Source organism: Pleuronectes platessa, chromosome 20 (assembly GCF_947347685.1).
Source record: "Pleuronectes platessa chromosome 20, fPlePla1.1, whole genome shotgun sequence".
NCBI lineage: Eukaryota > Metazoa > Chordata > Actinopteri > Pleuronectiformes > Pleuronectidae > Pleuronectes > Pleuronectes platessa.
This window is the reverse complement of record NC_070645.1, coordinates 10741859-10755773: the sequence shown is the minus strand read 5'-3', so window position 1 is coordinate 10755773 and position 13915 is coordinate 10741859. Positions and strand designations below refer to the sequence as shown.

The window sequence follows — 13915 nt, the reverse complement described above, 5'->3', positions numbered from 1 at the left end:
GTGCCCGCTGCTTATCAAGTTTGGATGTCCCAGTCCCAGTTCAGGTCCTAGCTCAGCCGGGTTCTCTCTGTGGAGAGTCTCCAGGTTCTTCCTGTGTCTGCGTGGGTTTTCTCCAGGTGCTCCAGCTTCCTCCCACAGTCTAAAGACATGCACATGATGATTAGGTCCATTAGAGACTCTGTACATGAGTGTGAATGGTGTTTGGCTGTTGGCCCGGCGTTATGATGGCGACCTGTCCAGGGTTTACCCCCCCCTCAGGCCTAATGGAAATTACCACAAAGACACACAAATTTAGATGCAATAATATGTAAAGACACAAATGATGCAATTTCCATTTGTGTGTTTCTTGCTCCTGTGTAGTAGGAGTGGGACACCAGTTACATGTCTGTCATTTGTGAATGTCTATACAAATAGCAACTATTTATTAGTATTATTTCATAATAGAATATGTTTGTTCACCATTTAACATTATATTGAATAAATAGTACAACAATTAATAATTTACAGGTTATTGTCAGGAACTTCTACATTAAGACCCGTGAGACCTCCATGTATCAGACGTGCATTAAAACATCTTAAATAATAGATAAAGATCAATACAGAGGAGTTAATTCATTCATTCATTGCCGGTTGTTTTCTAGAGACACAAATAACAGTTGTTGTTGGAAACTGAGACGAGTCATCGTCTGGTTTGTGGCCATGTTGTTGTTTTACTGCTCATTTTACTAAATGTTATGTGTTTAATTTGAGTGTTTGTGTGCTCTACTTGATACGGCTGTTTTTCTTTATATTGCTTTACTCATCATTTGTACTTTAGTGCCTTTCTCCATGTTTTCATATGTCATACAGCTATTTAATTGATTTATATATTTGTGTGTACTGTGTTTTTTTATTCATGTGTCTATATGTTATTTGTATGTTGTTGTTTTTTACCATCAATCCACCAGAGCCTGCATGAGTAAATCTGGCACAATTCCATGTTGGACTCAAGCACACATGTTAATTAATGTGCGTTGTCCCTTTTAAATACATGAACATAAGTATACACATAAAACATAAACATAGCGTTTAATCACTGCATAAAATTCAATAACAATCCTGGAATCAGCTCTGTGTTATTCTTTTTTGGGAACAAAATCAAACTTTTTATTTTTCTTTAATTGAGAGTTCAGTTGTTTGTGTAGCAAATATTCATTTGTCAGCATGTTTGTTGTAGCTGTCAGTGTGAATCTCTGAGATTCGCGGTCATGATAATCACAGTGTTTGCTGCCACGGGTAATTGTCCTAAAGTGGTATTGATCATGGAGCACAGGGATGATTCAGCACATGCTATATACGACTGAACCTGCTGTAGCCTGACAGTTGTGTGTGTGTGTGCGTGCGAGTGTGTGCGTGTGTGTGTGTGTTAATGTTTGTGCATGCCTGGATTTTATGTGACTGTGTCTAACTAAGGGAATAGCTCGAGAGCCACAGGCAGAGGGAGAGTAATGGAAACGGTGACACTGAAAGTCGCTATCAGAGACAGATGATTGTAGCCCTGAGGGTTGGTTGTGAGGGACATGAACATCAGTGCGGCACTAAAGCTCTGATTTATCTCTTGAATTTCTTTTTATTCCCTGAGCCTCTCTCATTCTGGGAAGTCTGTCCAGGCTCATTCAACACGACGCTCCCTGTGGGTGCTGCCAATTATTTCACACAGGCTTAAAGGCTTCAAGGTGAATGGGCTTCTTCTTTGAGGAAGTTAAAGAAAAGACGTCTGAATGCAAATAACAGCCGTTAAAGTTTTTATTTACGTCCAGACGTCACACTGACCTTCAAATGTTGCGGATAAGTGTCGTCATCGTGGCACAGCATGGACACAACTGCTTTAGGCCTCGTGGCTGAGGAGGTAACCAGAGGGTTGGTGGTTCGATCTCCTCCAGTCCACATGCCAAAGTGTGCTTGAGCAAGATGCTAAACCCCAAATTTCCCTTGATCGAAAGGCTCTGTGTACGGTCTAGACACTAATGGTATGAATGTCTGCTTGAAGTGGTGATGAGACTTATGCTGGAAACATTCCAGAGTTCTGGAAAATTGGGTCCTTCAAAAATGCAGCAGTTGGTTCACGCAATGGGTCGACTGTGCAGGAGGCAGGATTGAATCGCACGTTTTTGGTCACAGTACCGAAACTCTGGTTTGAGGTTTCAGTTGATGACCAAAAGCTCTCGAAAGGCTTTGTCTCTAATTTGCGATTTTCTTGTTTCCCTTTTTAGACGTTTGACTTCTGCATAATCTTTTTTGATTTGTTCCGTTTTGCATCCATCCTGTTGTGTCATCAGCAGTTTAACCAGGGGGCTGGCAGGAAGAGGGACTCAGACATTTGCATTTTATGCCTTTTCAGAAGTTATGAGCTGACATTTCACCGCTCTACATCAGCTCTAGTTGATCTGGATTGATTTGATGTTTGCTTTGGTAGCAAATGGCACATGTCTTGCTGAGGAAGGTGTTATAATTAAATCATTTAATCTGACTGCTGCACTTCTCATGAAGTCTTCCGGGTTTTCTGCTCTTCAGGATCCAGCTCCAGAGTCAGAGACCAATGATTCTCTATAAGAATCAAAAAAAGCACAAATCATATATACTTCACAGAGCTGCCTACTTTTGTCCAGAGCAAGTCATGATGAACTTGAATCAATCTCCTCCCCTACACAGGCAGCCGCTGGTTCGATGCCTGGCGTTTCTGTGGTGGCGACCAGACGTCCTGACTCTGATCAGAGCATCGATCAACCCTGACTTTATATGAGCCTGATAACACAGGAGCCTGTTCGTTCTTATCTGTCTCCGGGCAAATCTGTAATCTCTGTGTGCCCTTTGATCGTTGGAGGTGACTTTACATGTGGTCACTGTTTTGTTTATACAAGGGATGACATCATTGCTCTCCACCCCGTCTGCTCACCACTGGCTGTACTTGTCAGACTGGCGAGTCCTGCTCCACGCCGGCGTGGAATCCGGCATCCTGGTTTTCTCCAGCTGGTGCTGTGGGGGTGGGTCTGCACTGCAGAGAGAGAGAGAGAGAGGGAGGTAGAGAGAGAGAAAGAGGGAGAGAGAGAGAGAGATGCTTGCAAATGTGGTCCTGTACTAAGAGACTCACGTAGCTGAGAGGGAGAACAAGGGAGAGGAGAGGAAGCTTCAAAACTGACGTTAACTCCACATATAGGTAACTACTCTGTGTGTGTGTGTGTGTGTGTGTGTGTGTGTGTGTGTGTGTGTGTGTGTGTGTGTGTGTGTGTGTGTGTGTGTGTGTGTGTGTGTGTGTGTGTGTGTGTGTGTGTGTGTGTGTGTGTCTTCTTTTGCATTTGTTAATGATTATACATGTGTCTGTCTTTCTGAACATGAGAAATACAGTGTTTCATCTGCCGGTTTTATTTTCTTAAATTCCAATTAAGTCACAAATTTAATGAAAAATATTACACCCCTGAATTATATTCCAGGTGACTTGCACAGAATCCTGGTGCGTGTCAGAGTCTTCTTCAGTCTCTTCCTTCTAGAGAGCGTGCTAACCTATGATCGGTTCTCTGGCTGATGCATCTCTGTTGTGTCTGGAGGAAGCTTGAGGTGGCAGTGATAAAAATGTGGGCGTGCATGTGTAGTGCTCATCATGGGAGGCTGTAGCAACCACAGGTGTATGGTCTTAAACCAGTAAACATACATCTGCTGCAGCTTCTCGTTTATCTGTCACGTCTCACTACCTCCACCAGTTCCTCCATCCCATACCTTCTTCTCCTCACAGGTCTCTGTTCACTGCAGCTCGTAGTTTGGTTTAATTCACATTGTTTCAGTGACACAGCAACATTTAATTTACGACCAAACTCTGTATGAGATAGGGAATGAATATTGTTCAGGGATAAATCCTTAAAGTGATGTCATTTTTACATGTAAATATATACACAATATACAAATAAGGATAAAGGAAAATATCTTTTTTACAGTTTATGTGTTCCTTATTTATTTCTACTGTTTTCTTGCTTTTTTGTTTTTCTATCTGGCTTCCCCTCTCCCTAATTTATTCTGCTCCTGTCTACGGCACATCAGCCATGACCAACGTGTGTGTGTTTGTACGTGTGTTTGTGTGTTAGTTTTCTTTAGTGACCACGCTACTTATTTATTTCTGTTGCACAGGGTGCGGTAGGTGGCGTCACATTAATATTCTTTTGATGTGTCTCAAATGCATCATACTTTCATGAACGCCCCCCCTCTCCCCCCACATCAGCTTCCATTTGTTGCCATGGCAACTGCGTGTGATCTCTTCTACCCAGCCCTTCCATTTGAGCACCCTTCGTGTCACCCCATTTCTTTCCCACTCTCTCTCTCTTTTTTTTCCACCCAGATGCACACACACACACATCACAGACTAGAGACCCTCTCGTCTGTCTTCTTGTCCTCTCATGTCTCTCACCTTCCTCCTCCACCACCATAGAGGTCACACCTTTCTTCTCTATTCTCTTCATCCTACCTTGGTTTTTTTAGAGAAACATTAGGTGCTTTTCTACGCTTCGTATCATTCTCCGCCATCTCACTCCTTTTCCAAAATACACCTCTCTCTCTCCATTCTCCTCAGACCAGACCTCCCGTCCCAGTTTGGTTTGCTACGTCACCTTTTGAATTATTCATGTGATGTCGTTGGTCACCCTGGTGACACGCCATCAGGAGGTGCAGTGCTCTTATCAACATGCTGACCTTGTCGTGTCAGTCTATATGTGTGTGTGGGTGGGTGGGGATGGGGGGGGTTGTGAGGGGTCACATACGGTGCACCGTGCAACACCATTGTTGAACCTAGTTGTAATCATGTGTAACGGTACATTTCCTTATTGGAACTAGAAGTCTTAAGACCAGACACATTTGTCCCTGCTCTGTTCTAAACAGGATTAGTGAGTGGGACAGCTGTTGGTTTGTGTGTGTTTGTCAATGTTATATTGATTAGTCTGGACGACCCAACAAAAAGTCCCCAGAGCAAAGGAAAGAGAGGATTACAAGCCTACAGGCCAATTTCTACTAATGCGTTGAATCAACAGTCAAGGTAACTGTTGCTCAACATTCATTAGCTCATATTCCAACATTATCTGTTATGTTTCATTTTGCATTATTTGAATTATACACACACACACACACACACATACACACCTGTATGGAAAAACCCCACTGTCAACTAGTATTTTTGAAAGTGCAATGACACAGACACACCAGCACACAAGTATAAACGCTCACAGCAACGTAGGCTTTGTGTTGATCTTACACACAAGCATGAGCTACATGTAAGTGCAGTATAGAAGTGCAGTTAGTAGAAGGTGATCTGACTTGTTGATGTGCAGAGGATGACCTCACTCTGCATAAAAACACCCGGCATCGAAAAAAATTCTGGGCTCCTGTTTGTGTTGTGCTTGTATTTTATATTATTGTGAAGCATATACGATTTCATAGAGCCGAATCAACATGCACAAATCCACAAAGCTACAGGATCATTAGATCAGGTTTCATTTTGTCTCTATTGTGCAGCACATGGACAGCAGTTAAAATGCAAACCAATAAAACAGCATTCCACCTGCTGAGTGGTATTTACTGCTTTAGATTGCGGAGAACAAATATATAAATGTATTTGGAGCACGGATATTTTAATCCTCATCAAGGAAACATCACCTTTTCTGCCTAATCCTGCAGGATTGCATTTGTCACGCAGCTCTGTCTTGGAAAGGTGTCGGGTCATGAATCAGAAATGGTCTGGTAATACAAGGCTTAAAAGACATTTAGTGTCTGTGTGTGAGAATCCTTTCACCTTGATCCTTGCATTCTTAAGTTCTCATTCATAATTTTCTTCTGAGCATTTTAAGAAAATGGTTAAGTTCTTTCGAGTCAAGTGCCTCAAATCAAAGAAAATGTTCAGGTGAGGGATTCCAAGTGAAGTCAGCTCTTTTATCAGCGTTCGTCAAGAAATTTGCATGTCCTCAAATTTTCGACTAGAGTCAAGTCCTGGGACTCGAGTCCTCTAACTCTGCCTCAAATCCAGATCTGCACATGTGTACAATATTGCATACAACAAACTAACTGATCTCAGAACAGTGGAAGCTGCGTCATTGGCAGCTTGACAAGCACACGTGTCTAAAGACCATGATTATTCACAATACAAGTATTAACATTATACACTGTGTATGATATGACCGCCACCGAAAGTGAAGCCAAAGCAACTCAAATGCCCCCTGGTGTCTGGCTGTAGTATCGGTCATTAATCCTGCTACCTCAATGTTATCATATGGGACTTATCTTAATGTACAATCTACGGTCAACGTGCAAAACATGCAGCTCCCCCTTCGGCTTGAAGGGCTTTTCTGACAATCAACCCCGCGAAAATGAGAGGATAGATTCAACAGCTACCTTCTGGAGACGATAGCCTACGTCTCCAGAGGGCAGTCCCATAAGAATGCTCTTCAGAGATGTAAGGAAATACCCACATCAGTATTGATCTAATTGTCTTTTTTTAAGCTTTTACTTTGTCTGACGGCACATTGTTGATCGAATGAACCCTCCCTTTGGAATTCACATGCTCCAGATTAATAATCCAAGACAAGGGAAGATTGTCTGTGCTAAACCAAACACTGGTATTGTCGGCATTGTATGCAAAGCAGCCTGTTATAATCATAAGAGAGCCTATTGGTATTCACACACAGGCCTCTGCAGCGAGTAGGTTCAGAGAGTGCCTGTATTCAGATCCTGTATTCATGTCGTTATCAGTATTCTGCTCACCGTGCTCACTGTAACGCTCCGAGCCGCTTCTCTCCCTCATGTCTGTCTGCCTCTCTCCACCTTTTGTGCACGCCCCCATGCATATGCAGGGTCATGCGCACTTGCTTATGCAAACCATTCTCAAAGGTTTTGAAGGGACTGAAAGCAGGTACATTTGTCTGCTTCATCTGAGGGGTGATGCTGAGCCACATTTCAGCTATATATGTACCGCATGTGTATAGATATACAGTGTGCGTGTCTGTAGGAGGTCTGGTCAGATGTTGAATACACAGAAGACGAGCGTCGAGCTTTATTCCGGGCAGCACAGTCAATAGTGCACAAACCCACGTACACAGGCTTGTATTTGACCCATCAAAATGGAATAAAGGAAGAGAATTGAATTATGAGCCATGTCCAGATACTCAGATCGTCATAACATAACACAATTCATTAAACACACACACACACACACACACACACACACACACACGGAGAGAGAGAGAGAGAACGGTCGTCCCTTGTTAACATTTTGCTGCAGATTTATCCAAACCGTTGCTCTGGGGTGTGGCACCGGCGTCCAGCAGCAGCAGAGCAGCCGTGCATGTTAAAATACCGGCCAGGCTCCGTCAGCCCACACAGCCATTTCATGGGAAGGAGCAGGACATTTCATTTCAAAGCGTCTGAGACTGTTTGTGCTGTTTTGAAATCAGACCAGGTTTGTGCCTGTGGCCTCATTTAATGCAACATTTAGGTCGGAGGGATTTTGTTGTTTGCTGCCTGTTGTCTCTCCTCTCTCTCGTCTTCTCTGCAGGTACCTTGTGTGTGTACGGGTGTATTTAAGCCAGGGAGAATCATCTTTTGACTGCACCAAAAAAATCTTACCCCTCATTTGTGCAGATTCATGTTCTTACTGGGCGTTCTAGACTTGCAGGATATAGGTTTTACTGTATGTGTGCATCAGCAAAATGTGTGCTTATAGCAGGACTTTGAGTTTAAGCGTCAGAGTGTGTTTTGATCCCCATCATCCCTCAGCATCAGCAAATTTTGTAGCCTTTATTCCTCTTAAGTTCTATCAAACAAGATGAGATCAATGACTTCAGCTTCTTTCCATCGCTGTGTCCCCGTGCAGAGACTGGACACGTAGACCCGGTCCTCATCGAGCGTTACAACACGCCGGGCTTTGTCGGGTGCTTGTCGCGGGTGCAGTTCAACGGCGTCGCCCCCCTCAAGTCTGCGCTGAGAGCAGCCGCACAGGCCAAGGCCACGCCGACAGACGGTCAGCCGGACAGACAACCCGCCGCCGCACTGCCGGTGTCTTACCAGGGCAAACTGGTGGAATCCAACTGTGGGGCATCACCTCTCACCATCCCGCCAATGTCTGCTGCAACAGATCCCTGGCATCTGGACAACACAGGTGAGATGAACCGGCCACATTGAATCACACACACACACACACTCGCCTCCCCAAATGTGCCAGATTTTTTTCATCAAGATCTCTGTCTTATTTATTTAGAATTTCAAAAAGATAAAAGAAAACGCCCTCTCTCGCAATGTTCAAGAGCATGGAAAGCAATTCCCTCACCCACATCATTCTACCAAGTAGGTCCAGTAGTCTTTGCCTGATCCTGCTGACTAACAAACAAACATGGAGGAAAACAGAACCTCCTTGGGCGAAGGAGAGGATGTTGCAAAGTCAAATTCAGAACCACTAACGAGAAAGTGCCATGAAATCTTTTTTACAGGACGCTCATTGAATCCTCATCACTTCCTCCACCTGGAGGTCATCTTGTGTATTTTCAAAAGAGTAAATTGCATTTTCTTAGCAAGTTTACCCAAGGTTAAAAAACCTATTTATTTTGGTGTAAAAGAGGTATAACACACCAAAAGTCAAATATTTAGTCATAATTCAGGATTGCACTAAGAATTAACAAGTTATGTGGTTATCAGTCAGAAAGTATTTATAACTGCTATGGTTGCTATGCTCAGTTGACATATGCAAATTTGATCTGTTGAAATCAGCACATTTAGGTTCCAGTTGTGCGATGTTATACACATCGAACAGAACAAACAGATCCCTTACACAGCTACACACTCAGCCTTTACACAGACAGACAGACATCAGTACTCTCGTGGCTAAAGTTTCCTTCCACAGCAGTGTTTAGTTTTCCGCTGCGTCGTTATTCCGGATGCAGCACTTCTTCCTCAGGCTCGGTGCCGACTGCACCTCTGGGAGCGTGGAGCTCCCTGAGATCAATCCAGCCCATCGATCCGGACTCCAGGTCCAAACCATCAAAAGTCCCCCGTCAGCGCTCCACTGTCCCTCCGCAGAAAGGATCAATATTTATTCTGCTGTACCTTTTTCCATTCTTATCATCTATAATCATCAGTGTCAGACTTCTCTTTTTTCTCAGATTTCTCTTCTTTTCACTGTATTGGTCCTCTCCTCTCAACTCTGTGCCCTCGAGTCTCGTCTTTACACATGATGAATTCTTGATGTCCAAGCCGAGCACAGACTGTGATGCACTTCTGTCCACAATTACTTTCTATATTCACCATCGTTTCCCTCCCCAGCCTCGTCCTCTCATCTGGTTAGTTCTCTGGAGAACGATGCAGTCAGCAGCAGAAATAGCTGATGGCTCCTTCCACTGTTGTGTGGATGTGCACATATGCAGGTTGTTTGGATTATGCCCTTTGAAGTGTTTGTGTCTGTTCCTCCGTCGGCACAACAGACGAGCCCGACATCACAACAGCATCTTTCTCCTCCGTCAAGTCTCCCTCGTAGTTTCACCTCAGTGTTTGCTCGTCTCAGACTGACGCAGCTCCTACATTGTTTAAATAGCAAATGCGTTGGTGCAGATCTGAGCACCCATGGGCGGGTTGGTCTTTAAATGAGGGGCGGTCAGGTAACCCTAACCCTAACCCAGTTGATGCATTGCTATCTTGAGGCAGCAGAAAGCAATTGAGCATCACAAGCTTGGTCTGAAGTCACTGATGCAGTATTCTACTGTTATTTTAGGGGCCTTTATTATGATACTCATGTGTTTCTACACAGGCTGTTAGCAGATCTGTTTCTGCCTTTTCATTTTACACATGAGCGGATCTTATTCCTCTGGAGGGAAGAGTTCTCTCAGACTCACCTGGCAAATCCACCTTCATTTTGCAATGTACATCCAACAAGGTGTAAGCACAGCTGGATTTTAAAGGGAATGGGAGTTGGCTCTCTGGTTAGTTTATTGCAGCTTATGCCAAATAACCAATCAATTAATAATCAAGAGACGTTCAACCCTTTGTGAAACTATTATTCACGTTTTTATTCGCGCGAACAATGACCAAGTCTTTGCAGAACAGCATCTTGAACAGTCTTGTCTGGTTTTTCATTGTGTGCAAACTGGTCCAGTGCAGCCATTCTGGCAAAATCAAGCTAAATCATTGACGTTCTTAGAATCTGCTTTTAAGTATGACGTATGTACTCATAATTTGACTCTCTTTCTTTCTTCTCTCTGTTTCAGATGCAGAGCTCCCCTTTAATGAGGAGAGAGTGATTCCTGATGGAGTCAACAGGGACTCGGCCATTATTGGAGGTACCCCGTGTCGCCATATTCAGCTTTGCATTTCACCTGTCTAGAGGCAACTTTGTCTCAGATGCTCTGGCTGCTTTCAGACATGAACTGATCTCCACACATTCTCCTGAAATGATCAGGGTAACCCTAACCCATGTGAGAATACAGCAGGAGAATATTTGAAGAATTTAGAGAGTGAGTTACTGATGTTTCTAACAAGTGATAGGTGCAAAAGTAAAGGGGACAAATGTAGGCAGTTATCTCAGGATGAAAAAGAGGAGCATTGCACGTGGACGACTCAGAGGAAGATGTAAACTTGGAAGGAAGACATGGGATTTTTCTGTTGTCGTGAATCTGTCTCACCCAAGAATCTCCTGCTGTTTTCTTCATATTATTCGAAAGGCAAAGTCTGGAGATAGTCGGGCCTCAATTGTCTACAGATTGTCCATGAGTTCATGTCTGAAAACCACTATAGTGAGTGAACATGTAACGACAGATAAACAATTCAATACCAAACAGTGTTGTATTTCCATCAGTGAGCCGTACTGTCGGATCACGTGCAGTTAACGTGCCCTCCTTTCCATCTCATCTAATAACCACCAGAGAAAATACCAGCTCTTCTAACTTATCCCTCAATGTCTTTCTCCTGCACAGGCATTATCGCGGTGGTGATCTTCACCATCTTGTGCACCCTGGTGTTCCTGATCCGCTACATGTTCCGTCACAAAGGCACCTACCACACCAACGAGGCCAAGGGCGGCGGCGAGTCCGCGGCAGAGTCGGCGGACACGGCCATCATCAGCACCGACAACCCAGAAACCATCGAAGAATCAAAAAAGGAGTGGTTCATCTAACAGCCAGTGGGCGGAGGACTCGGGGAGAAGCAAGTGATTCGTTGTAACTAACGGTCGCCACAGAAAGGGGAGGAGGTATCATTCAGCGACCAATCACGGGGGAGATGGAGGAACGGCTGCTCGAGCAGGACAATAATCTCCCGGAGCGGGGGGGGATGTGCGGCAGACGTGTACAGGAATCTTTTTCGTTGGTTTGTTTGTTTGTTTTAGTTTTTTTTATATATCCAGAGTATTAGAGAGAGAGGACCAGTTATTTAGCGGGGCACAGCTATAAGAGACTGTACTTGTATATACTAACCAGCTCGTCCTTCTTTGTATCGTGCTTGGGAGTTTTCAGGAGTCCTTTGAATACTGTATATGACAAATAATTATACTCACCGGGTCATGTGATAGCACAGATTTATCGGCAGTCTCTGTTGCGTTTTGATTTGATTTTTTAAGAAAAGTCTTATATTATAAATGATCAAATCGATATGCCAAACCCTTTTTTTTTTCTTACTTCATCAACCCTCATGTAAGCCACTAATACTGCGGTGATATCGAGCTGAATATGGATGCCAAAATTCCCTTTGTAAATAATAGATTGTGTTATTTTCTTTTTCTTTTATTCAGATTTATTCAGAGTCCGATAAATAAACACTAATGAGAACTGTAAGATCTATATTGCGATTATATCATGAGTCTGTTCGTTATATATGTGTGAAGTAGAGAGTTTTATGTTAAAAGTTTATGACATGCGATTGTAATGGGACATTCCTTTCTGGGGGGGGGGCAGAGAGGGGTTTCTCAGTGCATGATGGGAAATCATGGCACTCGTTGGTTGGTTTAGCTCAGCGCGGCAGCTTTCTTTTCATTCGGATATCGGCGAAACCTTGAGCCTTTACTCCTTCACACTGGAGACGGTCGATTAGTTTCTTTGCCAAACACTTGAGTCTTATATCTTTTTGCATTAAATGTTTTCTGTGTAAGTTTAGACCTTAGAGTGACGCCGTGGGTTCGCGGCCCGTGCAAGCACCTGTGGGTACAATGTGTGGTCAGATCCAACAACTCCAACTGGTGCTTAATGAGTTGTTTTGATGCTCTGATCACCAGGCATTAAAGGAGACATAATCTGCTAATGTACAGGCTCATAGTTTTAATTTGGGGAAAAGTTTACCTGCTCAAATGTGTTTTATGCAAAGGTGAAATGTGAAGCAACGGCCAGATTGCTGACAAGGCGTTTCAGGAGCTTCAGTGTTTTCTGTGGCGGAGAAGAAACTCCCTGTACCGCTGTCTTTGGGCTTTTTAACTTTACATAACACACTAGAGGAAAGAGAAAACATGTTATAGCATAATTCGCTCCTTTAAGTGGTGGAAGCAGCATAGAACAAAGATCGTAGATGGACAATATTCATTCGAGATCTGGGACAAGGTTAGGATCATGGTTGGCGGACTTGTCCATTGTGCCTTCACGGTCTCGAGCCATGTCGCCTTGCCCCGGTCCTTCTACCAGGAGCCAGAACAAGAACTTGACTGCTGGTTTTATTTGCCTGATTTGGAATGGTGCCCTTGTCCAACGAATCTCGATCAAAGCTTGATTTTGAAGCAAAGCTGTGCAGCGACATTAAGCTACACACCGGAAATATACACAATCTGTAACACACATTTAACACGCGCATGCACGTTTGATGGAGCATGAGTCAAGGTCGTTCACTCGCGGAGGCTCCTGCTTTGCGAGCGAAGATGAATCGACCTTCACTCGGTGCCACTGTTGTCCAACAAGCATTCAGAAATGTCATGTTTTCTAACCGTGTTGTTTTTCAGTAACCTGTTTATCTTACTGCATCATTGTCAGTGTGTTACAGTCATAAGCAGCTGCCAACTATTCAGCCCGCCTTCTAATGCAGCCTCAAAGAAGACTTTATCCGAAACACATCCACTCATGAAGGCAAACGAGTGAATTTTCGACTTTACTTATTATCTTTTTCACACTGGTTATATTACTCAGACTTTACAACAATGCCCTTGATATGTGGTAGCAGCGATTATGATGGACTCTCAGCTCCAGCAGACAAAACCATGACCCATATGTTTTGCTTTCAGTTCTGTTGAGTTCAATAAAGAGTGTTTGATCTTTAATATCAGTCTTTGGTGTCACATGTCTCACAAGTGGGCGAAGCATTTTCACTTGTTCTCACTTTCACCCTGTGACCGTGCCGATAATGTTTTCATTTGCCTCCTACCCATAAGCTCCTGCTTCGTGTCGATACTCCTGTTTTGTGACTTTGCCCCATTTTCCCCCTAATGAAGTGAAAATAACATGAAAGAAGAAAGATCGTTGAGAAGTGCAGTAAATAATTTATTTGAAGAAGGAGTCTAAAACAAACCTTGAAGATTAAACTGGGAGTTGAGGGGGGAGAAGTGACAGTGAGACGGGGAGTCAGAGGGAATGAATCATAACTATACACATAGTTTTTCTAACTGGGTTACTTAGAAATTAACAGCTCTTGTCCCATTTTTCACAAACTGAGAGACAGTAAATATGGCTCCTTATTTCCCCCCCACTCTGTCAGTGGGCAGCAGTTTTTTTTTTCTGAACAAATTGTATTAAACCATTTTTAGCTTTTCAATTTGAACATGTGATTTGTCTTAAAACAGGCCATGACTTCCCCTGTGGTCACTGTAGCTTTATGAGAAGCTCATTTGTTCCATGAGAGATACAGTTTTTTGTTTTACTTTCTTTCTTTTTATTCTATTTAACCATTTTAG

The 13915-nt window shown here is 43.4% G+C and overlaps 1 protein-coding gene across 1 annotated transcript in view; it reads left to right on the top strand.

Annotated features, from left to right (window-relative positions):
• The window catches only part of cntnap2a (contactin associated protein 2a), a 314161-nt gene extending 300876 nt beyond the window's left edge, over window positions 1–13285 (top strand). Inside the window, exons 25-27 of the mRNA XM_053412914.1 lie at window positions 7883–8167; window positions 10263–10334; window positions 10968–13285. Coding sequence (XP_053268889.1) covers window positions 7883–8167; window positions 10263–10334; window positions 10968–11167 — 557 coding nt within the window. The 3' untranslated portion in view covers window positions 11168–13285. The remainder of the gene's footprint in view (window positions 1–7882; window positions 8168–10262; window positions 10335–10967) is intronic.
• Window positions 13286–13915: the final 630 nt, after the last annotated feature.